The sequence below is a fragment of the Lagopus muta genome, chromosome 16, assembly GCF_023343835.1.
Source record: "Lagopus muta isolate bLagMut1 chromosome 16, bLagMut1 primary, whole genome shotgun sequence".
NCBI classification, from domain to species: Eukaryota; Metazoa; Chordata; class Aves; order Galliformes; family Phasianidae; genus Lagopus; species Lagopus muta.
Genome location: NC_064448.1, coordinates 8,764,679 through 8,790,049, shown reverse-complemented (window position 1 = coordinate 8,790,049; position 25,371 = coordinate 8,764,679). Strand labels below are relative to the sequence as shown.

At 51.4% G+C, this 25,371-nt stretch overlaps 2 protein-coding genes across 2 annotated transcripts; one reads left to right on the top strand and one right to left on the bottom strand.

Annotated features, from left to right (window-relative positions):
• Window positions 1-231: 231 nt before the first annotated feature.
• Window positions 232-14,243, top strand: ADA (adenosine deaminase). The gene is made up of 11 exons (XM_048963054.1): window positions 232-341; window positions 4,425-4,486; window positions 5,934-6,056; window positions 6,136-6,279; window positions 7,374-7,489; window positions 8,992-9,110; window positions 9,509-9,580; window positions 9,693-9,794; window positions 9,943-10,010; window positions 10,122-10,251; window positions 11,253-14,243. Exons 1-11 carry the CDS (start codon window positions 306-308, stop codon window positions 11,352-11,354), a joined length of 1,074 nt encoding a protein of 357 aa, XP_048819011.1. The 5' UTR covers window positions 232-305; the 3' UTR covers window positions 11,355-14,243.
• Window positions 14,244-14,369: 126 nt separating this feature from the next.
• Window positions 14,370-24,556, bottom strand: LOC125701273 (cAMP-dependent protein kinase inhibitor gamma-like). The gene is made up of 3 exons (XM_048963063.1): window positions 20,548-24,556; window positions 16,017-16,192; window positions 14,370-15,256 (listed from the first exon to the last, which is right to left on the bottom strand). Exons 1-3 carry the CDS (start codon window positions 20,661-20,663, stop codon window positions 15,177-15,179), a joined length of 372 nt encoding a protein of 123 aa, XP_048819020.1. The 5' UTR covers window positions 20,664-24,556; the 3' UTR covers window positions 14,370-15,176.
• Between the last annotated feature and the right edge of the window lie 815 nt (window positions 24,557-25,371).

The window sequence follows — 25,371 nt, the reverse complement described above, 5'->3', positions numbered from 1 at the left end:
GGCTGCAGCCAAGGGGTGCTGCGGTGGCTGCCTGCTCGGCCTCCCGACCCAAACCATTCTACCGTACGGTGCTGGAGGCGGGGGGAGCGTGGATTTCTCCTCCGTGTGCCTCGAGTACGACGTGCGTCACCTCGCGGAGAGGAAGGCAGGAGGCAAAGCGCGAAGCGTGGCTAAAAGTAACGAAGCAGCCCCCTGCTGCGCCTTCCCTGCCGGCGGGGCGGGGCGGGACGGGGCGGAGCGGAGCGGAGCGGAGCGGCGTGGAGCTGAGCGGCGGCTGCAGCAGCGGTTGGGGTTGCAGGAGCGGAATGGAGCGGGGAGTGCGAGTCTTCGGGGAGCCCAAGGTGAGGCGGTGCCGGGCTGCGAGCCGGGCTGTGCCGCGTGTCCGCCGGCTTTGTGTGCCGTGCGTTGCGCTGGGAGATGGGCGCTGTGCCGTGCGGGGTCAGGCGGCCTCGGAGCACCTCAAGGCACGACCTGCGGCTGCCCCGCCGTTCCCCTGCAGAGCCGCTCCTCCGGGCAGCGACGTGCTGGCAGCCCGGTGAGGGTACGGCCCGGGAGGTGGGAGGCCTGTGCAGGAGTTCTGCTTGTATTTCCTTCTTTTCTCTCTGAAATATGTCTTTTTACGTGAGATGGTGTCTTAGTGACTGGGATCGAAGGCTGCTCCGCTGTTTTGTTCTCCCTGTTTGCCGTGTAAATGCATTGCAGATAGGCTCATTGAGTAACATACCTGTTGGAGGTGAGAGGGAAGAGGATAAGGCAGGTGTGCTCAGCAGTAACCACCTCCCGGGTGCTCTCTCTGCAGGGAACTTGCTCATGGGCTGTCAGGAATGCTGACAGCTGGTAGTGGCTAAAGCCTCGTTAAGGCTGCTCCAGTTCTAGGAGGTGTTGGCACTTCATCAACTCCACTAAAGGCAAAAGCTATTAGCTAACGCCAGTGATTTCACGGTTTTGGCTGAAAGAAGCAAGTTAAGTTCTCCTTTCAGTTGTGTTTCTCCCTGCTTGCTCCATACAGGCAGTGGGATGCAGAAGAGAGGGAGCAGAGAGGCCCTGCACCGTGTGTGCACGCGAATCAGCTTTGTTGTGTGGCTGTCAGTGGGATTTCATGAGTCAGGCAGTCTCTTTCAGCCCCGCCAACCTGCTCACGTGAGGTCTAAAGGCAGTCAATGGGCCCTGCTCACCTCTATTCATCCCTCAGGACCCTATGCCATTGGGAACTGTCACTTTTGTGCTTTAGGGACGTTTCTGGCACCCAGAGCAGCTTTGAGCCAGACCACGTGCTTCTCTGGGCTGTGCTGACTGCTGGCCGCTGTGGGGCTGAGCTTTGCCCCCTGCTTACTGTGGGCCATAAAGAGCAGTAAAGGCTTGCATGCAATGGGAAGCATGGGTATTTCTTGCAGCCTGTCACCTGGGTCTAAGTCCACTGCGTTTCTCATTTAGAGACTCAAACTGACATCTTAAGGTGGTGGCAGATCTGTCTGTCAACGGCACCTCTGGGTTTCATGGGGTGTGAGGGCAAGGCTGCATCCCTGGTGCCTTGCATCCCTTGAGCAGCCTCAGCTGGTGCTCCTGACAGGAGCTGTGTGGCCACACAGTGACACGCATGGCTCAGCTCATGGCAGCACGCTGTCATAAATCCAGTGCTGGGGAAGCAGGGAAGCACGGCCTGTTCTTTTTGCAGAGGTTGGCATTCACCTTATCTCCTGAGGAATGGTGATCTCAACATTTTTCTGCCTTATGCTTTGACCTGTTATGGCTGTGCTTATGCAGTTATTGAAATCAATGAAGTGGGCCTCAGATTATCACCTTTTAATGTGTTGATAAATAACCCTGGGCAGTCACTGTTGAGGTTTAGAACGTTGCAACTTGTGCTTAGATAATCTATAAATGTCTGCTAGAAATGGGAAAGGTAAGGTTAGTGGTCCTTCTACTGTAGCCTCAGGGCTGTGCAGCTCCAGCACTGAACTCCTGTTGCTGACTGCTTGGTGGATCAGTAACAGTCATCATAAGGAAAGGATGGGCACCTCAGATGGAAGCTCCCTCAAGTGCACTCGTGTGGACGTTGCTTTTATGCCGCAGAGCAGCCAGCAGATCTGTCACGGCCCGCTAGGCACTGTTGTGTGTCTGCAGCCAAAAGCACTGAGTGACTCGTGAGCCTCTTCCTCCTCTCATCACGAAAGTGTAAATAATCAGACTTGGAACAGATTTGTTTGCAGTTTGCATTGGAGTTTATTTTTGAATCTCACCAAGTTTCAAAGAAAATACTGCAGTGTTTTCAAAGGGAGAGGCCAAACCAGAGCCCTTAACACTTCTCTTTGTTTAGCTTAAAGCTGAACCATCTTGCTGCCCTCTGCTCTAGCACATTATGTGCTGTTGTTGATCTAATTTTTTTCTTATTTTTGCATAGAAACAGCAAACAGTGCTCTGACAGCCTCTGTTCTGAGGGCACCCATGGACTGGGGCATCTCATGTTTCTGGAGCTTATCTGGGCTTTGGGTCACTCTGCTGCCAAACTTGGGGGTTATTGAGTTGCTGTAGTCCTGGGCTGAGCATGGTTGGTCAGTAAGCCCAGGTTCTTCCAAACAAAGCTGGGATTCACTGAGGTGGGATCCACACACGTGGATCTGTGTCAGGGCTGCTGGTTGCTTGGGCAGCGTCTCCTGCAACCTCACACGAACTCTTTCATCTTTATCTGGGTACTTTCCTTGACTTAAAGCAAGGTCACGTTACCCACTTCTATCTGGGAAAGCCTTAGGCTTTGTTTGCCCAAAACAAACACAGAAGAAAGGAGCTGCAGTGGAGCTCTGCAGCCTCCTACAGACCTGGAAACTGCAGGGTTGGTGAAGGAGGCAGCGGAGAAGCATGGTGTGAGAAGCCTCATGCTGGTGCTGCAGAGGAGCACTGCTGCTGTCTGAGCTGCCTGCATCAGCAGCAGGAGGTGGATTGCATGCACAGTGCTGAGCGTGCTTTCACTTGAATGGAAGTGTGCTGTTGGGATGGCAGGGAGCCTCTGAGGGATGTGTGGGGTAGGTTCAGCTTGCTGTGTCAGGGTGAGCAAGTCACAGGCTGCAACTCTTCCAGGAGGTCATGGGGGCTGTTGAAAACCTCAAAGAATGGAGCTCACGTGGTGTTGAAATTGCATTCAGAGCTCAGGAGTGGAAAACGTGCCAGCTGTCCACATCTGGTGATGCAGATCATGTCCATCATGCATTCCTTTATCTGATGCTTTCCAGGATTAGTCCTTGCAAACAGCATTGCGAAACTCAGGGCAGGGGGAAAGATCAGATTGTGCCCTTTGGAAAGCTCCATCTCCATAGGGCTCATGTCAGGTAGGAGAGGTAACAGCCATATCTCTGTTGGTGGGGCTGTGACCCCTGGCTGGCTGCAGTGCAGGATCACCCCCCACTGGTTAAGCAGATGTTTACCAGATGTTTGTGGCCCACACCTGGCTGGCATAGGTGAGACAGTCTCTCCCTGGGTGTTTTAGTGTATGTGGTGTCTCACATCATCCACATGGAAAGACCTGGAGTGAGCAAAGCTGGTCTGGAGGCTCTCCTTCCCAACAGCTGCTTTGTGCTTCAGAGTCTTCCTTTGGTACACAAATATTTATTATATGGCTATTCTGTTGCTTAAAAACAAACAGTTCTAGAAACACCGTGATCTAGCTGAACAATTTTACAGCTAACATTTTCCTTCTCAGCTCAACTTCCAAATTGCATTCATTGTGTTCCTCCAAAGCTCCAGCTGCCTAACTGGAAAAGCTCATTTTCCCTTCTCTGTGAGTCTTCTTCCAAAACATGATCTCACAGGGACCTGAGTTACTGTCCCATTTCTCTTGAGTTTAGATGAATCATCTTATTTTGAAGTCAGCTTGCGAGCGCTATGGGGCAGCTCTCGTACGTCTTTGTGCAGCACCTTCTGCTTTGGGACTCCGTGTGTAGCTTTACAAAGCCTACATGCTTTGGTAACGCCAAATAATTAAGATCGTATCTGGAGCAGTTTCTTGGAAGCAGAGTCCAAGTTCTTGGGTTATGACTCTTGTATCAAGTTGACTGATGCTTGTTTGAGGGTTGTTTTTTCAACCTTCCAAGCCACACAAGCTAAGTACGGGTAAGGCAGTCCTTGAAAAAATGCTTTACATTACTGAAAAACACAAGTTTCTAAAGAGCTGTTGCTTAATCTAACGTTGATGAGTGCCAAATCTATTAAATCTGGATGTGCATCAGGAATAAGAAAATACTTGGACAATACTTCGGCTATCAAAACTGAACTTCTTAACAGTGATGTTCTTCAAATGGTTTTGCATTTGGTTTTTGTGACTTGGTCCCTGTTTCAGCAGCATTCATACCTGTGTTAGCACTGCATGCCCATCTTAAGGCCTTGCTGCAGCTCCAGGAGTAGCTCCCTGATGTCTCTTTGTGTTACTGCAGGTAGAGCTTCACATCCATCTGGATGGAGCCATTCGGCCAGAAACAATCTTACACTTTGGCAAGTGAGTATCTGGGGGAGGAAGGCTCCAGGTGATGGCTTGGCTTTGGGAAGCTGGTGGGCTTTGAATAATTGGGGTGAGGACCTGGCTCTGCAGCTGTAGGCAGAAGGAACTGAAGACTTCCTCCAGCTACGATCGCTGACAGCGTGAACAAACATGAGCAGATAATCACAGATTAAGGATGTGGCAAGCTGAAAGATTTCAGGAAGCAGCTCTTAAGCACAGCTCCATTAATTTGGGGAGGACGTCGTTTTTCAGAAATTTGGCTTAACATCGGTTCCAAAGCCACAGGGCTGGCGCCAGCAGCCTTGTGCTACGGAGCGTCCCCAGGTGCCATCGCTGGAGTGGGACAGCTTTGCTCAGGGCTGTGCAGGGAGCACTCCCAGGGCAGGCAGGGAGGAGCTGAGCCAGAGCTGCCAGCAGTGTGGAAAGGGCACTGCGGGGAGGAAAGCCGATGCCTTGGCGGCGATGAGCGTCCCGTCCCCGCTGAGTGCCAGCAACTTAATCTGTATCGACTGCATCTGAAGGCTGAGCGTGGGGCTGGTTTCCTGCCTGCCTCAGTGGGGAAGTGAGCAGTGTGTGCTCGGCCCTGCAGCAGTGCCGGTGGGGCTGCTTTCCTGTGGGGTGGCTGCTGGCAGCGGGCCGCTAGAGCTGTCACCGCTGCCTTGTCTCTATTAGCAGAGAAACGTCCGTCAGTCGGCTGTAATTCATCCTGACAGTGCTGGGAAGGAAAGAGGATTAAATACAAATGTCTGGTTATTATTCTTGACTTAGGCTGGCTTTTGTGGGTAGGTGACAGTGCGTGGATGGGGAAGCCTGCCTGGAGGCGTGCGGTGTCCCCGGCTCTTGGTGTGCTGGCACCTGGGGACCTGTCCCTGTGTGGTGCTGGAGGAGGACAGGCATGGGCACCTCGTCTGCTTAGGGGAGGGTGAGAGCTGCCGGCGCCACCCCGTGCTCCTGCATGGGGTGTCCTATGGGTGCTGTAATATGGGGCTGAGGAATGGGCTCACTCACAGCAGAGCCTGTGTGTTTGGTGTGGTCCCAAGCCTTGTGATCCTCCCTGATTGCTCAGGCTCTGGAGCCTCTGTGAGAAATGACTTTTCTAAGGAAGTTTGGTAATTCTGCTTCTGGAACTGGGAGGTGCCAAAAAATAATCCCAAGCTCCTTCAGTTGAGCTGACACGGAAGCCTGCGCTGTGCCCTGGCTCTGCTTCCAGAGGATTGCTGTGGGCTTGTAACTCCAAGTGCCTGTGTTTTCTCATGCCTTGGGTTGCCATGCTCCCTTCAGAGGTCTAGGGCCACATCTGCTCTGGAAGGACAGTGTGTGCCGTATCTCTTCTGGGAAGAAACAGTGGCCGGCTCTGCCAGCTCGAGACGTGCTTGCTGTACAGAATAGGCTGATTGAAAATGTGATAACCCTCCCCATCAGTAAAATGTGGCTTCATTTCCAGGAAAAGAGGGGTTCCTCTCCCTGGCAGCACCGTTGATGACCTCATGAAGCACGTCAGCTACGAAGCACCGCTATCGCTTAAACTATTTCTAGAGAAATTTAAACACTACATGCCTGCCATTGCGTGAGTACCCACTTTGGTGGGATCCCTCTGGGCTCCCTCGTGGTGGTAGGGGTGATGGATCCCATTGCTGTCCCTGCAGGGGGGACCGCGAGGCAGTGCGGAGGATCGCATATGAGCTGGTGGAGACGAAGGCGAAGGAAGGCGTCATCTACGTGGAGGTGCGGTACAGCCCTCACCTGCTGGCCAACTGCCGCGTGGAGCCCATCCCCTGGGGGCAGGCCGAGTGAGTGACTCCTCTATCCCATCCCATCCCATCCCATCCCACGGGGCTGGAGCCCAGACAGGAGTGTTTGGTTGCAGACAGCTCACCTTACCTACCCCATCCTCCTTTCTCCTTAGGCAGAGTGTTGCAACTCAGGGGGATGCGAAGACTAATGATTATTTTTTTTTCAGAACCTGCTGCAGCAAGTTAATTAGTAAGATTTCATCATGACTTTTAATGTAATTGCATTTTTAATTGTAAATGCTCCCACTGTGCTCCCTGGCTGGCACAGCTCAGCTCCCAGCACCAAGGAGCCAGCATCCATGCAGGTTGGGCAGTGCATCTGTCACCCGAGTCCTCCCGTTCCTCCAGTGCAACCGGCTCTGGCACTCCTCCTAGCACCATTCATGGTGTTTTTCCTCTTTTCATACCTCGGCGTGCTGTCATGCTTGAGTGTGCCTTGCTGCAGGCACTTAGTTCTGCATGTGTGAAGCAGCTGTGCTTGAGCTTTTGTCTGAAGCTGTTCTCCACATGAGGGGAAGCAGGGCTCATGAAGGGGCTGCCTGCTTGCAAAGTGTAAATTGGAGCAGGGAGAGGCAGCATTGCAAGGGCTGGTGATCTCCTGGTCCCTTGTCTCAGTGTCACATGTGCTCTAATACATGTCTAAAGAAATCAGGGCTTGGTGGCCCCTTGCGGAACATGTTGCAGTGGCTTTTTCTGGGACAAAAAAGGTGCTGACTGAAGTCTGGCTTTACCCTTGTACAGATCACTGGCCTAAATACAGCTCAGCTGGGTAGGAGGGACCCCGTGGGCCTGTTGTACAGGGGTATTAAGGCACCTAGTGCTGCAAAAGTGCCCCAGTGGGATTGGCAATCCTGTTCCTTGTCACTTTGCTAAATTGTATTAGATGTCTCTATGGTTTCATGCCTGACATCTTGTAAATGAGGGTGTGGTGTGGGTGTAAATGTGCTTGTTTGCTTGGGGGATCTGTTTTGTGCTGTTGGATGTTGCTATGAGCAGGATCTGGGAGGCCTTGCTCTGCTCACTGTGGGTCTCTGCAGCTCCTGCCCACCCGCAGCGCTCCCCAGCCTCTCACCATCTCTTCTTCCCCACAGGGGAGACCTCACTCCAGAGGAAGTTGTTAACCTCGTAAATCAGGGACTGCAGGATGGAGAAAGGGATTTCCGCATCAAAGCCAGGTCTATTCTATGCTGCATGCGCCATATGCCAAGTAATGTACTGCAGCTCACCCGCTGCTCTGCTCCCCTCCCCTGACGCGTGGCGCGGCACACATCCCCTGGGTTCAGGTCCCTGCAGAAATGAGGCCCTAGGTGTGATGTGGGACTACACGTGCTGAGAATGAGCTGTTTTCCCTCTGTCAGGGCCCTCTGCTCCTATAAAGGCTCTGCTGATTGTGAAAATGGAGCAGATCAGGAGACCTAGCTGAAGTCTCCTGGGGGAGCTGTGATTCCTGTACCCTGCTCCCTCCCTAAGAACCAGAGCTCTCTAGGGCAGCACGGCCAAAGCCAACAACAGGGGACCTGCTGGCCGCTAACTTGCTGCTGGTTTTAAATGGAACGACACGTAGAACAGACTTAAGCTCCAAATACCAAGGGTTTTTCCCAAAATTGTAACCTTATTCAGTAGCAGAGTTTTGTTGGGCTGCTGAGTTCCATGAACATCTTCACCATGGGAGAAGTGCAGCTGGAGCAAGTTGCATGGCCATAGCTGTCTGACACTGAAACTTTGCTGTGAATGTCTTCAGATCCTTACTACATTTTTCATCAGGTTTAATAGGATGAAAATTTTTGCTAACAAAAATATGGCTAATTTGTGCCTGAAAATATGGAAAATTAAATTCCTGGAAAAGGGAAGATTTGAGGGTGGCTTTTTTCTCTTTGCTCAATGAACCCAAAGCAAAAATTTGAAACTGAGACCGTTGGGCTTCTGATTTCTAGGAAGAAAGGCTGCTAAAACGGGAAGCTGTAAGCTGTGTGCAAGGTGTCTGCAGCTGCAGTACTGCAGGGTGAGGGCAGCACGTGCATCATGTGTTTGCATAGCAGCAAGAGTTCCACTTGGAAACAGCTGAGTCTGCATTTTAATGCGTGTGCTACCTGAAAAGGTGGTGTCAGGGCACAATGTTTTCCCTTTGAAGCCACCTTGGGACTTAGGAATTGCTGGGAGAGGCAGAAATGTCAGCTAGAGATAGTGCATACTGCAGTTGTTAATAAAATAACAGCCCAAATCTGATGAGTTTGAAAGCAGTGATAAAAGATGATGAATTTGCACCAATTTTCTTATGTGTTGATATGACTTCAGGGCTGTAGGTGCACAGCAGGTGCCTGTTAATAATTAACACTGGAGTTTATCTCTTGTTTCTTGGCCCTCTCGTTAAGGGTAGGTGCAGTATCAGCTAATAGATGAATTTCCTTTTCAAGAGAGTATACTGTGTCTTGGTCAGAGATAGCTCTCAAGGACATGTTGGCCATTTGTTGCTGTTTCCCACTGATACCAAAAAGATAAAACTGCCAAAGGTTGGTTTGCCAGGAGGCTTTGCAGCTGCTTTCCATCATCATGTCTGGAGGAGCTGTGCAGCGGGGCAGGATTGCTGCTGTGCAGAGGTGCAGCCCAACCTGAACTATCCCATGACACCACATGTCCCATGGTTAGAAAACGCTCAAGGTGCGATTCATACAAAAACTTTCTCCTGAATACTGGTACTGTCTTGTCCAGGTTGGTCTCCAGAGGTGGTAGAGCTGTGCAAGAAGTATCAAAACAACTCCGTGGTGGCCATAGACCTGGCTGGGGATGAGATGCTGAAGGCTTCTTCTGATCATAAGAAGGCTTACGAGGTTTGTGGAATAAGCTTCTTTAAAACAACGATAAGAAAACACCCACAGGGTTATTCCTGGCTGAGGGACATGCAGCACTTTATTCAGACCACAAACAACTGGGAGAGCTTAAAAATTAATTGCAGCTGTTAAAAATATTTTGTTTAACAGTGGCACTGTTCCCATGTTTATATCCCAGTGGTTCTCAGCAGATGGGGGGCTGGAGCTCAGTGAAACAGCTGGGCTGCCATCACTGCCTGCCCCTGCCCCGAAGCTTTAAGTGCCCATGGGATGGAAAATCCTGCTGCTGGTGGTGTTACCACTGACATTCTGTGAGCCTGTGGTTACCAGCCTCGGGGCTGTGCACATGGGACCTTCCCTCAGGGTCAGACCCAAGCGTTGCCTCCCTCGCCTTGCAGGAAGCAGAGCGATGCGGCATCCATCGCACCGTCCATGCTGGGGAAGCCGGGCCGGCTGCCATGATCAAGGAGGTAGGAGGGGTGCGGGGTGGAAGCCCCATGGCTGGCCCCATAGGAAGCCCAAGTGGTTTCCATGCTGGCGTTGCCGTGCTCGCGGGCTGCAGCTGCTCTCCCTGCTCCCCAGGCCGTGTACCTCCTGAAGGCTGAGCGCATCGGCCACGGCTACCACGTGCTGGAGGACCCCGAGCTGTACAGGGAGCTGCTGAAAACCAGAATGCACTTTGAGGTGAGGCCTCGGTGCTGCAGAGTGGGAGGTGGGAGTGCCTGGGCAAGGCCCTGCGCTGCTTTGCCTGCATGCAGCTATCTGCCCGCGCAGTTGCGGTTCAGGTCTGCATGGCTGATCCTGTTTTATTGTCTTGAACTCCCACAACCAGGTCTGCCCCTGGTCCAGCTATCTGACTGGAGCATGTCTTCCGGACTTCAGGAAACACCCAGTAGTACAGTAAGGCTTACAAATAATGCGTAATCTTAAAGTCCCCACCCAGTTGTGACTGCTTCGAGTGCTGCACTGCAGCAAGGCTCTTCCTGCTGTTCTGAACCGATTCCCTTACAGGTTTAAGAAGGATCAAGCTAATTATTCTATCAACACCGATGACCCCCTCATCTTCAATTCCACCATTGACAAGGATTACAGCATAATGAAGGAGTACATGGACTTCACTGAGGAGGATTTCAAGAGAGTGGTGAGTTGACCTCGACTGATGCTCTGCAGGAGTCCTGGTGAAGCCCAGAGACATCAGCTTTTTTTTTCTTCATAAACCAAGAGTTTTCAATGGAAAATCCTGCAGGACTTCATGCAGCATGGAAGCTGGAGGCATCGCATGGACGATGCCTTGGGCTGTGTTTGGTGGCAATAGTCCAGGAAGGTCTGCCAAGCAGGTCTGAGCAGTAGGAAGGAAGGGACCTTTTGCTTTTTTACATCAGTTTGGAATTGTAGGGAGGTTATTTCAAAGCCTGCCCGAAAAGTTACTAAGATTCAGCATCTACAAAAGTGCTTGCAGTTTTTGCACTTGCAAACTAAACAGAAAACAAAATGACTCCTGGTATGGTGTGCAGTCACTTGTGTCTTATAACCAGAAAACTGTTTTTTTTCATTGATTTTTTTCCAATTACTTCCCCAAGGTAGAAAGACAGGTAGGTGTTGGGAGTCTGGCTTATCTGCATATCAAAGGGAGCTATGCTCATGACTCCCACCTCCTGTCTGCAAGGATGTTTGCTTGGAAGCAGGAAATCCAGGGTGCACTGAAGGGCAGCTTGGAGCTGGGGTCCCTGGATGCCAGCTGTCCTTTTCTGCCCTTGCAGAAGCCAAACAAAAGAAACATCCCTGCATGAGGCCGGCCAGCAGGTGACATTGTGCAGCCAGGCTGTCACACAGCATGCATCAAGCTGCCACCACCAGCTGGGCTGGCACAAAGAGAAGCCGTAGTGTAGGATACGCTCTTTAGACCCATTCCTACAAACTCCAGAGTATTTAAGGACCCCCTCCTTGTGCCTGCTGCATTCCTCTTGGGATTGCTGCTAGTGGGAGAGACAGAGCAGCTGCCCTGGGAAATGAGTCTGTGGAAATGCATCTTGGAGTAGAAGCTTCACCTTCCCTCAGCCTGGTTGGAGATATTAGGATATGTACAACCACATCTCTGGTGTGTCTTAACATCTCCCTTCTGTTCTCCATCTGCCTTCCCAGAACATCAATGCAGCTCAGTCCAGCTTCTTACCTGAGAAAGAAAAGCAGGAGCTTCTTAATACGCTGTATGAAGCCTATGGGATGGTGCCTGCCGCCTCGTGATGCCTCCTGAGAGCCAGCGTGGAGCACTGGCCCCTTCCTCGTGTGTGCTTGGCTCTGCTCTGCTGGGGAGCAGCAGGAGGAGGTGCCAGGGGTCAGTGTCCTCTATTGGCACCCAGTGTTAACCCTTACAGCACCAAGCACAATCAGGCTCCTATCATACACACCCACATATCACCTCCATGAACTGTCTCCCAAATGGACATCCAGCTTCCTCTTGCCGTTGAGCATGCAGACTCAAGCTCCTCCCTTCCTCTGCTGCTTCTGCCCAGTCAATGAGAGCAGAAGGAGGTCCCCTGCCATGCCTTAACCCTTTTCTGCAGTACAGGAGTAACCACTCCTGCCTGTGACTGTGGCCAGGATTAATCTTCACCTTTCTTGGGAAAAGGTGTGCCACAGAGGAAGCATGCGAGCACTTTGGAAGCAGAGGATTTCTTCCCACTCATGCAGATAGGGAGGTTTGGCTACAGCGAGGTTTACCTGTGGTTAGGCTTGTGCTAACAAGAATAGGACAAGAACAAGCTGGGAACTGGTGCACAAGTCTGAAGGTTTTCTGGTGGTTTTTTTGTTGTTGTTTTTTAAGAAAGCCTTTTTGTCATCCTCCCTCAGCCAAGGAGTTCTGTGTCTCAGGCCTTACAGTGTCTGCCACAGAAGCACACACCTTGTGCTCCAGCTGTGCTCATACTTGCATAGGAAGTTGGAACACTTTTACCATTTTGGGCCAAAATCTGCCTTCTGGGATCTTCCCCAGTTGTGTACTCACCCTGGGGAATTCCTGTGAACTACATTTTGCTCTTCTTGTATCTTTGTTTAGAACCTTACACAAATTGTGCTTGATTGCCTGCGTTAGCCATTCTGTGCTCTTTCTGACTTGCCGTAATCTTTAGGCACTGTTAAAACTCAATGAGTAAATGGATAAGCTTGGGCCCAATATCAAATACTGTCTCAGGTTCTATCTATTCTCTCACTTCACCACAGCACTGGCTAGAAGTCAGATCTTCATTTTGGTGGAGAATTTACGAGGAAATATGCACCAAAATTCCTAAGCCATTTTACATTACATTACAGTGTTCTTTGCTAATATGCAATAGAGCCATGCGTCCAGAGGAGAGACCATAATTTTCCAACAGTCAGCATCTTGATGCACCTGAGGAGGGAGTGTGATGCGTGGCATGATTTAGGTGGCTATAAAGATGCGTGCTCCAAAGATACTCCACCAAAAAGTTGCCTTTGGCAGAGGGCTGTGGTGGTCATGTACAGCATCTGCCTCGCTCTCAGCCAGCAGCACCTGAGTGCTGGGAACGTTTCCATTCTTTCTAGGCTTTCATATTTGTCTTCTCAGTGAAGTACTCATCTCTGAAATACATGGTGCATATCTACAAATAGGAGAGAGTGGATTTCTTACTTTTATAAAGAAAATGATAAATCATTACATTTAAGAATGTTGCTGTTAGAACCAAGCTTTTTTTGGATAATTTTTCTCAAAAAAATGTTGCTGAGAAATTGTTTGTTTGGATACTGGACAGTTGATTGTTAATCCTGTTTCACAAATTAACAAATTTATATGAAAACTGATGCTCTTGCCTTTCTGCTCAAGGGAGTTGGCAGGAGCCCTCCTCCATGCTCTTTGGTGTGAGCTGTCACACCCCTGTTTGGGTCAGTGGGTCAGTGTGGTGCTTTGGCAGCCTGCCTCCTCCTGTTACTACTTTGCCTTGAAAGCCTTAATGCAGGGCAGGGAAGAGGGAAAGTACCCCTCCTGTTAGACTTGCAAGCTGGATTTGTTGATGCATGTTGTTCCAACCTCATGTGTCTCTTTAGTAATCACAGAAATGCCTCTTACCCTTCAAAGCAGCAGCGTTGTCACTGCGTGCTCTCACTTTTTCTGATGTGCATCAATAATGGTTTACGTTTTCTCTCTGTTTCCTGAGTTTTGCACAGCTGTTTGATGCTCACTCAAGTGGCGCAGCCTGGGCTGTGATGCTATTGGACTGCTTTATCAGGTGTTTTCTCATTGACTCCCCCATCCTTTAGTACATTTAGTTTGGAGTTCTGGGAGTTACTGCATGCTGAATTTCCATCTGAAATCAAAGGCCCAGAGCATCTGTGTGCTCAGCAGCTTTGCAAGTCACGATGTTGCTGGATTCATGCTGTGTCTGTAGTGTCAGTGCAGGCAGATGAGTGGCAGGGGAACCTGATGCCTGTGCTCTGAGGCACAGAGGGTGGGCTGAGGGCTCACTAGTGACCTGGCTAAATATAACGGCGAGAGCTATCTTCTGACCAGGGAGACTCAAGATTAGCTCACACTTGATTTCTGGGGGTCATGTGTGGTGTGCAGTCCTTCTGCACCACCCTTCCATTGCTTCATGTGCATATCTGAACAAAATTACTGCTCAGTGGAAGCAAGGAGAGCTATAAATGGAGCTTAAAGCCCAAATTATACCGTCAGCCAGGACAGGAGCTACCTGCTGGTTTGCCCCAAGGGTAGAAGGGGGTAGGCTCTTGGCACCGCCTGGGAACAGAGCTGTAATAGTATCCTGGCAGCTTCCTTGGTGCCAAGGAAGCAGATGAAGCCTCCGCCAGGCTGCCAAGTCCTTGTTCCTGTGTAGGTCGCTGTCTCATCCATTACTGTCCTGACCCTGTGGCCACTGCTTCTTGGAGACCCGGGGGCAATTCGCCCTCTGTCTGGCAGCAACTTCTCTGCTTATTTATGGGGTTGTTTGCTCTGACAAATCCCAAACGTGTGTTCAGTTCTTTCCAAGCTTGTGGAGGAGATGCTTGTGTCACCACTGGAGCTTTTCTCACATCAGCCCCTGCCCTGCTCAGGACCCAGCAATGCCTGTGGGGCTGCAGCTGTTCCAGTGCTTTGCCAGGCCCCTGGATGGGGAAAAGCGGGCAGTGGATGTCCTTGCTTGTAATATGGATTCCAATCTGCCCATGAGGGGCTAGTGTTACCTTCTGCAGCCTGATCTGTCACAAGGCAAAACCAAGGAAGAAGAAACATCCAGGCAGAAGAACACCTTCAGTACTTAAAGGCTGTGTTGTTTATTCCAACAGCTTATATAGTTTTATCAAACCGTCTTTAACACAAAACATGTCTCCTAAAAGAATGGTGTGAGATCCTACCAGAGATAATCTCAGCTAACAGCTTGCAAAGTTAAGCCTGAATTTCAACAGTCCAAACAGCAAAATGTTTCTCCCTCCCTCCTCCCCCCCTTAACAATACCTTAAAACGCTAAAACCCAAAGGAAAAGATGCTGATGCTGCTGGGTCTGTCAGTGGAGCTCATCCACGTGGGGCTGTGCTTTGGTCCTTCCCAGGGCTGCATGGGTCTGGCCAGAGGTGCAGGGCTGGCAGGTGCCTGCTGCTGCCCGCCCTGCTCCAGAGGCCAGCTCAGGGGTGAGATGCAGGATGAGGGCAGTGCGTGGAGAAAACAATCATCTAAACCTCTAACCTACAGAAACAGAATAAATAATAGTCTAAATTTGCAAAGGGGGAAGGTACCTCGGACAGGAAAGTGTATATTATTACTGAAATATTTTTTTCCCATAGGGGAAAATTGCAGCTAAGGCATCTTGAGAATGGCTCATATCACTACAAACACTGCAGTGTTGCTCTAAGTCATCAGGGATGGGAGCAGAAGTCTTTTGGAGGTGCCAGTCCTTGTGCAGTATCTTGCAGCTCTTGAAACAAAAAGGTTGCAGCAGAGGCATGTGACAGACATCTTGCTGGTCCTGGTTGGCTTTTGTCCACAGATTCAATAACAAATTCTTGCTTAACGTTCACAGCAAGCCCCTCCTGCAGCCCCATCCCACCCCCTGTGCGCTCTCATGGGGAGGATTTGCTCTCTTGCTCCTTTGGTCTTGCTGCAGGGTCTCTCTCAGAAGAGGTGCTGGCTTCTTCACTCTCTGCAGAAGGGAGGAGTGGGAGGAAAGCACAGTTACAGTCTGCTGAGGACTTGAGTGATCAGGCATCAACCACAGCTGGTTTTATTCAGCTTGCCAGCTGAAGCCCTGTTGCAGCCCACCTGGAGCCAGATATTCAGCTTAAATGTATTGGGTTATCTCATCATGCTCTCAGAGCACAAGCCCTTCTCAAAACAGAGTATCTGGTGATGCTGAGAGGGAACCTCAGTGCTCAAAAGAAAGTGTCAGGACTTTATTTCAGGGTGCATCAATAGAACAGCTCTGAACCAAGAGTCCCTTTCAAAGCAGGAGTGTGTTCTCTGTGTTTAACCTGTAAAGGGCAAGCTGCACATGGGCAGCCTGGCAGGTACCCAGCTTGCTTGCTGCCAGCTGAGATCCAGTTAGTGCTTATTGTAAACAGATGCCCAGACATCGTTTTAGGAGTTACACTGGGGTTACACCACACCCCCTCACGTACACACTTGATTTTTATGAAGCCAAAGGTGCATCTAATGTGTATGAGGCCCTGAGAAGTCTGTTTCTCAGTGCTTGCTTTGTTAGAACACCAGTACCCCTACAAAGCAACCAAAGACAGGCCCTGGATTTGGTGGCTACGCACTGGGACCATGGCGCTGGTTGCAAAAGATCCTCCCAGGTGTCTCCCACCACACTTGGCTCCCAGGGACTTTGCTTTGCTGTAGTTTCAGGCTGTGCCCACCCAGGCGGGGTGTCCTGAGCCACCCCAGTGCCTGCAGCCCCTCACCTGCCCCTTCGACGCTGAGCTCGCCGATGTCCTTGGTCAGCTTGCGCATGCTGATGGTGTTTGCATCCCGCTGGATGTCATGGACAGCGTTCCTCCGGCCAGCCCTGTCGCAGGAAATGAAGTCTGTGTACGTGCTGGACTCTACCTCCATCGCATCTCTATGCTCCTTCAAAATCCTGCAGAGAGAACAGCTTTGAGCTTGAGGGTGCTCGGCCAGCCTTGAGCCATGGCTCTATCTGGGTTAGGTTACTGCACGGAGTTAAATTACAGCATGAAAAAATAGTCCCTGTAACTCCGCGCCCTGTCAGAGCAGCTTTTGAACTCTCAGGTAATGAGCTGCTGCTGGCTCTGCTGTCATCAGCTTTGTCACCATGTGCCTGCTGCTCTGGGGAAAGGGGGCTGCCTTAGGTTCAAAGCTCTGCATTTCAGCTTGATGTCAGCTTGGCCTAAGCCCTCCTTCCTCCTCAAATTGCCCTGGGAGCTTTGAATGGAGGCTGAATTTGGCTCTGCGGTGGGAAGGGGTGAACTGACCAGAATTTGTAATCAGGAATAGGGCTCTAGCATGCACTCACCCAAACGGTCCAGGAGCTCGTGAGCTTTGCAGGCACTGGGGTTGCATCAGTGCTGCTGTGTTTGTCACATTCATGTGTCAAGTGAGACAGCTTTGAGAAAAGCAGCACTTTACCCTGTGAAAATCAACCTTACTGCAAAGGTTTTGGATCCCTTTGCTCCCCCCTGTGCCAAGCACAGAGTGCAAAGAAAGGCTCACAATGAGCACAAGCCACCAGCCAGCTCCTGGTACAGCCTGATGGGTGTTCAGGGCTTCATTTAGCTGAGGGTTTGGCTTGGCAGCATGCGGTGCGGGGAGCTGGGCAGCTTTGGGAACACACTGCAAGCATCCAGTGCCTGGGTGCCAGCAGGTCACGTGCTGCCTCCGTGCTGGGAATCCGCTGCTCCTGCTTCCTTCTCCTGTTCACTCAGCCTGGCTCCTGGCTTGCTTTTCTGTGTGGAAGTTGGAGATCAGCGGCCCACTTGTTCTGCCCACTGCCCTGCTGGTTTTGTCAGTACTTGGAGGAGGAGCCGATCAGAAACACCGCTGGCTAATGAAAAAAGCGTAACATAGAATCATAGAATCATAGAATCACCAAGGTTGGAAAAGACCTTCAAGATCACCCAGTCCAACCGTTCACCTATTCCCAATAGCTCCCACTAAACCATGTCCCTCAACACAACATCCAGCCTTTCCTTGAACACCCCCAGGCTCGGTGACTCCACCACCTCCCTGGGCAGTCCATTCCAGTGCCTGACCACCCTTTCTGAAAAGTAATACTTCCTCATGTCCAGCCTGAATCTCCCCTGCCGTAGCTTGAAACCATTCCCTCTGGTCCTATCACTAATGACACGAGAGAAGAGGCCGACCCCCAGCTCACTACAGCCTCCCTTCAGGAAGTTATAGAGAGCAATAAGGTCTCCCCTGAGCCTCCTCTTCTCCAGGCTGAACATTCCCAGCTCCTTCAGCCTCTCCTCATCAGCCCTGTGTTCCAGACCCCTCACCAGCTTTGTTGCCCTCCTTTGAACACGTTCCAGGGCCTCAATATCTTTCTTGCAGTGAGGGGCCCAAAACTGGACACAGTACTCGAGGTGCGGCCTCAAGAGTGCTGAATACAAGGGAACAATCACCTCTCTGCTCCTGCTTGCAACGCTGTTTCTGATGCAAGCCAGGATGCCATTGGCCTTCTTGGCCACCTGGGCACACTGTCGGCTCATGTTCAGCCGAGCATCAATCAATACCCCCAGGTCCATTTCCTCTACGCAGTCCTCCAGCCACACCGCCCCAAGCCTGTAGCGTCGCCTGGGGTTGTTGTGGCCAAAGTGCAGGACCCGGCATTTGGCCTTGTTGAAACTCATCCCATTGGCTCCAGCCCAGCTCTCCAGTCTGTCCAGATCCCTCTGTAGGGCCTCGCTACCCCCAGGCAGATCCACACTTCCATCCAATTTGGTGCCATCTGCGAATTTACTGAGGGTGCACTCGATGCCCTCATCGAGGTCATCAATAAAGATATTGAAGAGGACAGGCCCCAGCACCGACCCCTGAGGAACACCACTCACGACCGGTCGCCAGCTGGATTTGACTCCATTCACCACCACTCTCTGTGCCCGGCCCTCCAGCCAGCTCCTTACCCAGCCAAGAGTGAACCCATCCAAGCCTCTGGCTGCCAGCTTCTGCAGGAGAATGCTGTGGGAGACAGTGTCAAAGGCTTTGCTGAAGTCTAGGTAGACCACATCAACAGCCTTTCCTTCATCCACCAGATGGGTCACTAGATCATAGAAGGAGATCAGGTTGGTCAAGCAGGACCTGCCCTTCACGAACCCATGCTGGCTAGGCCTGATCCCCCGGTCACCCTGCACGTGCCGCATGATCTCCCTCAAGACAATCTGCTCCATCACCTTCCCTGGCACCGAGGTCAGGCTGACAGGCCTGTAGTTCCCCGGATCCTCCTTACGACCTTTCTTGTAAATGGGAGTCATGTTGGCAAGCCTCCAGTCTTCTGGGACCTCACCAGTCAACAAGGAGCGCTGACAGATGATGGAAAGTGGCTCAGCTCTCACCTCCGCAAGTTCCCTCAGCACTCTTGGGTGGATCTCATCTGGCCCCATTGACTTGTGACAGTCCAGTTGGAGCAGTAGGTCTCTGACTGTTTCTTTCAGAATCACAGGGGGGTTAGTGTGCTCCCCAGCCGAGATTACCAGGTCAGAGAGAGGAGTATCCTGAGGATAACTGGTCTGATTTTTAAAGACAGACGTAAAGAAGGCATTCAGAACCTCTGCCTTTTCCTTATCCTCAGTGGTCACATTCCCAGCCTCATCCAGCAAAGAGTGGATATTCTCCTTTGTCCTCCTCTTACTGTTAATGTATTTATAAAAGAGTTTCTTATTCCTTTTCACCCCAGCAGCTAGGTTAAATTCAAGCTGGGCTTTTGCCTTTCTGATTTCACCTCTATACATCCTAACAACTTCCCTGTATTCATTTTGAGTGGCCTGTCCCTCTTTCCACAGGCGATAGATTCTCTTTTTCTCCTGGAGCCTCAAGAATAGCTCCCTATTCATCCATGCCAGTCTTCTTCCCCGCCGGCTCATTTTGCAGCTCAGGGGGACTGCCTGCTCCTGCGCCCTTAAGACTTCCTTCTTGAAGAGCAACCAGCTCTCTTGGACCCCTTGCATCCATCATCCTGCATCCACTTGCTTTTGTGTCACGGTGCTGCTGTCCCACTGAGACATTTGTTCAGCTCCTGCACAAAAGCTGCTCAACACTCATCTCCCTACCGGGGAAGCCGTCTGAACACACTGGACGACGCACGGACCGAGTGCTCCCGCAGAAGCCACCTGGAGATGGCGCCGGAGCTCCGCGGCAGTGCCCGGTGCTCACGGGGCGGCCCCGCCGGCTCCCGGTGCGCGGCTCTCCGGGCGCTGCCTTTCACTTCCCCTCGCTTTGCTGCCGCCCGGAGGGGTGATGGAACCGTCGCCACCATTTTCAGGGGGAAACCTGATTTTTTCAAGGACCGTTTTCACGGTTCCAGGAATATGCAAAGCATATCGGTAGGGTTTAAATGGGGGAACTGTTAGCATCTGCCATGGACAAGAGGGGCTCCCTGCCTGTGCAGCTCATTTGGAGCAGTGTCACTGTGGATGTCATTGTGTGGCAGCTCCCCACACCCCGCAGTTTCAAGCTCACTCACCGTGCTGAGATAAGCTCTTTCTGCCAAACCTGGTGATTGGCCTCAGCTTATTTTTCCATAGTATCTTGTGAGGACGGGAATGAAGCAGGATGTATGGGGCTGCAGCAGTGTGAGTTCCGCAGGCACAGGTGTGGCACAAGGATGAGATTTGTCGCCTTTGTTTCGGCGACCCTGACTAAAGTCTCCTTGTGAAAGTGTTCAGACAGCCCCGGTCAGTTTCGCACGCTTTTCATGACACCAATATGGTGAGCGGCAAAATGGCGGCAAAATGGCGTTAATTGCCAGGAGGACACCCTTCTTAAAACTTTCCCCATGCCTTAGGGCTATTACCGTTCTCTCTGACCAATGGACATGTGGCATGTCTTGTTTCCTCCTTATTTGGTCTAACCTGTTCTTTTATCTTCAAGACATTTGTTGCCATGGTTTCCCAGGGGCCAAGGGGCCCCTGTGGGCCCTGGAGACTGCCCCAGCCCATTCAGTTAACTACAGAGATTCTCCTGCCAGCCCTGGGCTGCAGTCAGAGTCCATCCCCAGGATACCTTTTCGTGAAAGAAGGACACTTTTGAGGTGACTCAGTGCCTCTTTCAAGTGGACAATGGCCTGGAATTACCATGGGAGGCTTAAACTGACGCAGAGCCGTGCACCCATGGAGTAAATGTGGCCCACACCTGAGTCAGAGGGCTCAGATGGACTCTGCAGGCACACCCAGCCCTGGACTCCAGTTTAAGGAAGCCCTTCACATGATGCTGTATCCGCCCCTTGCCTAGGTTAAACTGGAAGTTTTTTCTTCTTACCTCAGGCTTTCCTCAGAATTTTGCTCTTCTTCTAACCTGGCTTTGCACAAACTGCAGAAGACTTTTGTGTCAGAGGAAACTCTGTTCAGCTCTCTGTGGCACAGGTGGCACGACATGGTAAAGGGCCTTCAAGTTCTGCTTGGATATCCTCACCCCTAGGGCAGCCAGCACAGCACAGCAGGGGCTGTAAGGGAGGAGGTGGGAAGGTTCAACACAGCAGTGGCTTCTTGGCATCGCTTGGCCCCAAGAACCACCTGAGCCCACCTTGTTTCCCTTTACACAGTGGGGAATGGGGCCGTATCTTTCTTCCTAAACACCCAGGCGATGGGCAGCACGGAGCAGCCTGTGCCTACCACTGATTCTGGAGCCACACAAAGATGTCTCCATTCCTGTGGCACCTGAGGATCATTGTGGGGATCAAATGTTGTTTCTGCATTAGAATTGTATAATATTATTTTTATTTTATAATCTCCGCTGTCATAGTTCTTTTTGGGAGTCCTTCTACTTAACTTGGGGAAGATCACCTTCCCAGGAACGCACACTCTGTATATAGGTGTATATATGTATATTTTGTCACATACACTGCAAGAATATCCTGCAGGAGAGCAAACCAAAGAACAAGTCATGGCATGCCCGAGGAAGCCCCTGAAGAGACATTGGGAAGGCCTGCATCATCCCCCAGTGCTCTTTGTTTAACGATGATGACTTTAAGGAAAATCACCATATCAATAGGACAAGGAGAGCACCGAGACAGCTTGGAAACAACAGGATGACAAATAAATTAACAAGTAAATAACAAATGTAAACCTTCTGATAGGATTGTGAACCTGGAGTACCCAGCCAGTGGGGAAACAGGGGAGGGGGAAGGCAAGGGGGAGAAAACAGGGTATAAAGGCTGTCATGTTGTGTCCATAGGCGCGCTCCTACTTGTGGGGCGCCCGCCATTGCAATCGCGAATAAATTCTGCTTTTATCAGAGATACCGTCCTGACAAAATTACTTGGATTATTTCCAACACCATCCCAATGACCACAGCCAGCAAGGGCTGGCAGAGGGATGTTAAGCCCAAGTCCTGAGGGACTGGAGCCCCACACTTACATCTCTGCTGCTGCTGCTGCTGCTGCTGCTGCTGCTGCTGCCCGTTGCAAATGACCGTTGGGGCCAACAGCTCTGTGCCTATGGCTGGGCTCTGGCTGGAACAGGATCTCTCACAAGGCCAGCTCCTGCTCTCTTGGTGTCCAAGCCAAGGATCAAACTGCTGCCTTTTGCCCCTGGGAAGCATAAAGCCCCCAAAGCCAATCTAAACCTGGCTGTGTTTCTGGGTTGGAATTTCCACCTTTTACCAAAGATCAGCAGGGGAAGAGGGGTTTGACCCTTTTCTTCTGTTTAAGCATCACATCCCACATCTCCCTGTACTGCAGACCTGCATGGACAAGGGCACAGAGCATTTTGGTGCCTTCAAGCTCTCCATGCTGTGTCTCTCCCCCTTTCATTCCTGGGTACCTGGGCTATTATTAGCGCAGTCCTGCTGGGGACAGATCCATAACAACAGCAAAACACACCCAGTATCCCTGCTGGGCTTGTAAAATATTTACAGCATAAGACAGTTCGCTGTAGAGGGAGCCTGGTAGAGCACAGAGGCAGCAGCATCAGGATCTCTGTGCTCCCTGCGGTCTGCTGCGAGGTTCCCCGCTGTGAGATCCTCATCCAGCTGAGAGGGAAAAAATCCCACAGGGCAGAAGTCAGCACTTGAGGTCAGGGGGTTTCCACCAACTGTCTGACAGCTTCCAGATGGAATTTCAGTGAATTTTCCATGGCCTCTGGTCTGGGAACATGCATGAGAAGTTGCACATCAAAGCAGGAGGGCTCCATGGCTGGGTTATCAGGATTAGGGAGTATTTTTAGACCTGTGCCAGTGCCTACCAGACCTCTCCATGGCCCAAGACCCTCCCATGCACTTGAGCTTAGGTTAGTGCCAGAAACTGGGTGATACTGTTTGACATCACAACATCTCCATGCACTGCAAGAATTCAAGAACAGAACTTTTAGGGTTCTCCAGAACTTGGTGGAAAAATGTCATTCACGTAGCAGGGGAGGATTTACAGCAGGGAGATGGAGGCTTGGTGTGTAAAGCAGATCCAAAGTTTACTTTGGCCTCATTTTGCAGTATGAAGATCATTTGAGCACTGGTAACTCACTACTTAGCCTATGATTTAATGTTTGGCTTGGGCTCCTGTAGGGGTTAGGACCTGACACACCTTGTGTTTAGCTTCTCCCTCCTTTCTGCCCTTCAGCACGTCCTGGCCACAGGGACCCACCCCCCTGTCCCTGCTGTCCCACAGTACCTCTGCAGCTCCAGCCCCCCTGTTCATCACCTGGCTCCCAGCAGACACAGGAGATGCCCTGGCAGGGTTTCACAGTGTCAGACAACCCCTAGGGCAGGCTGACATGCTGCAGCAGTCCCAGGGGAGCAGGAAACACTACTCAGCTCCCCCCAGCACACACTGACACCGCTTCATTAGCGTCACTCAGTGCTGGCCTGGCTCACACTCCAGCCTCACGTTGGCTGCACAAGGATGCCAGTTGTTATCCTCCACTATGGGAAACATCACAGGGTTCCTTGACAACTGAGCTTTTCCAGGGCTCCTCCCTCCCCTCAGCATCCAAACCTCATCTGCATTATGAGCCTCTTCTGCAGCTTCTCACCATGTTGATTAATGGAAATAATTGGTCTCTCCGTGCATCTGGAGACAGTTGCCGTGACAGCAATTGTATTTGTGTTTGGTTCCCAGGTTGAGCTTATTTTCCACATCCCACAGCTTCATGGTGTCCCCATGGTGGGCAGCCACAGGGTGCAGGGAGACAGAGCCTGGACAGCCCCCAGATGTGCAGGGTTAGTGACTTCCAGCATCTCTGTTGGGGCAGAGCTGGAGTAGCCTACAAGTGCCTTTCCAGCAAAGGGAGCTGAGCCAGATTTGGGGCAGGTACAGAGCCTGTCCTAGGCTATGTGAGCTGGTGCCCCTTATTCTACATCACTACATCATGCTTAATATATATACAAACAGTAATTACCAAACATTAAACCCACGTGTCAACGGTTTATGGGCTGGTGGGAGCTCAGGCAGCAGGAAGGCTGCTCGTGGCAGCACTGGGAAGCCCAGATGCCACTCTGTCTCAAGTCACCCTGGAAGGTTCCCCCCCCCCAGCTGCTGCTCCTTGGGGGCCTTTGCAAGAAATCTTGGTTTTCAGCTCACTGTTGCTTTTTTTTTTTTTTTTTTTCCTTCCATTTCCCAATCTATTTTTTAATTTCAGTGTAAATATGACTAACAAATTCCCACTGGATTAATGCCCTTCAAGCCACTTAGGCTCTGAACTGTGGCTACCCAAATCTTGCAGGTTAGGTAAGAAAGAGGCTATGGAGAAGCATCCTGAAAACAGAGACATTTCCCTATGAACTACTACCATGTGTCAAGGCCCATTCTCTCAGCAGGCACCAAGCAAGACAGGACTTCTTCCCATCTCATATGGAGATACCTGGCCAATCCTTCCTCATAGAGATAGATGACAAGTGGATCATAGGATGTAACCAGAACATACAGGCGCACATCAAATTTGAAACCATCTATGAGCAGGGGGTTGTTGATGTAACGAGAAACCAGGATGTTGTCTTCCAGTACAATCTGATTTGGATTGTTTATCAGGTAGACACCTCGACCCCTGGAAGAGGCCACAGGCTTCACTATCCATGGGCCTCTGTCCTTAGAGTAGGTACTGCAGAACTCCTGGTACTCTGCTGGGAGGATAAAGGTCTGAGGTAAGATATGGAACATCTTGAATCCATGGGACAGCTGCATACGACAGATATTCTTGTAAAGCCTGTCCTTTCGTGTCAGCTCATATGACCTGGGAAAATGATTCACTTTCTGGATATCTGTAAGGGAACGCAGCAGGTAGGGCTTCAAGTGTGATCCTGTCCACATGAGATTATAATCGGGATCTTTGTGCCCGGCAATGTTCGGCCGTTGTGCTCCGCTCAGTCCCAGGCAAAGCGGCTGTAGGAAGGTTGCATTCAGCAAGAGCGGTTTTTTTTCTCCTTTTTCATTTTTTTGGCTGTTGCAGCGAGGGAGGAGATGCGCGGCGCTGACCTTGCAGCCTTGCCGAGAGGAGCTGTGCTCGGGTTAATTCTGCTCTCTCGCAGCCCGGGGCAGCGTCCGGCCGAGCGCTGCAATCCAATTACCAGGGCCGGGAGGGCAGCTCGGGGCGACACGTGCGGGTCCCTTCCGGCCTGAGCAGAGCTGTGCTGCGGGCGATGCCGGCTGTGTGCGCGTTCCTGGCCGCGTCCCGCTTCCCTTGTGACAGTCGGGCAGGAAGGGAGCGGCGTGTGTCTGAATCGGGCTCCTCCTGGTGCGGGCATCACCGTTCTGGGTTCTGCTCCACGTGGAGGAGGCAGCCCAGCACCCACCCGAGATTTCTGGCCCTGGTGCACGGTGACCTCTCATCATCCCAAAGATGCGGGTGGGAAGGGGCTCTGCTCTCCGCCAGGGGCTCAGTGCCGACGGGGTGGGTTCTGTAGGCTTTTCTAGGGTTGAAGCACTGCCGGTTCCAAACTGCAGCTCTTCTCCCCAGCACAAAACACTGGCTCTGCTTCTCTACCTTTTCTTTGCATTACTGCCATCCTGGGGTGGCCTTTCTGCTCCAGATGCCCGGAGCAGGTCGCAGTACCTCAGGGTGGCCTGATGCTCAGTACAAGCTGGTTTGGTTTTACTGTCCCTAATCCCATTAGGGGATGAGCTTGCAGCAGCCCACGCAGCTCTGCAGGAGGCTG

Bases quoted from the DNA above. Each gene is read 5' to 3' on its own strand.
- ADA (XM_048963054.1), top strand. From the start codon at position 306: ATGGAGCGGGGAGTGCGAGTCTTCGGGGAGCCCAAG. The intron at 6,057-6,135 runs GTGAGTACCCAC...CTGTCCCTGCAG, and splicing joins CACTACATGCCTGCCATTGC to GGGGGACCGCGAGGCAGTGC. The intron at 6,280-7,373 runs GTGAGTGACTCC...TCTTCCCCACAG, and splicing joins ATCCCCTGGGGGCAGGCCGA to GGGAGACCTCACTCCAGAGG.
- LOC125701273 (XM_048963063.1), bottom strand. From the start codon at position 20,663: ATGTCGTGCCACCTGTGCCACAGAGAGCTGAACAGAGTTTCCTCTGAC. The intron at 16,193-20,547 runs GTAAGAAGAAAA...TTCTCTCTGCAG, and splicing joins AATTCTGAGGAAAGCCTGAG to GATTTTGAAGGAGCATAGAG. The intron at 15,257-16,016 runs GTGAGGGGCTGC...TCCCTTCTGCAG, and splicing joins GCTCAGCGTCGAAGGGGCAG to AGAGTGAAGAAGCCAGCACC.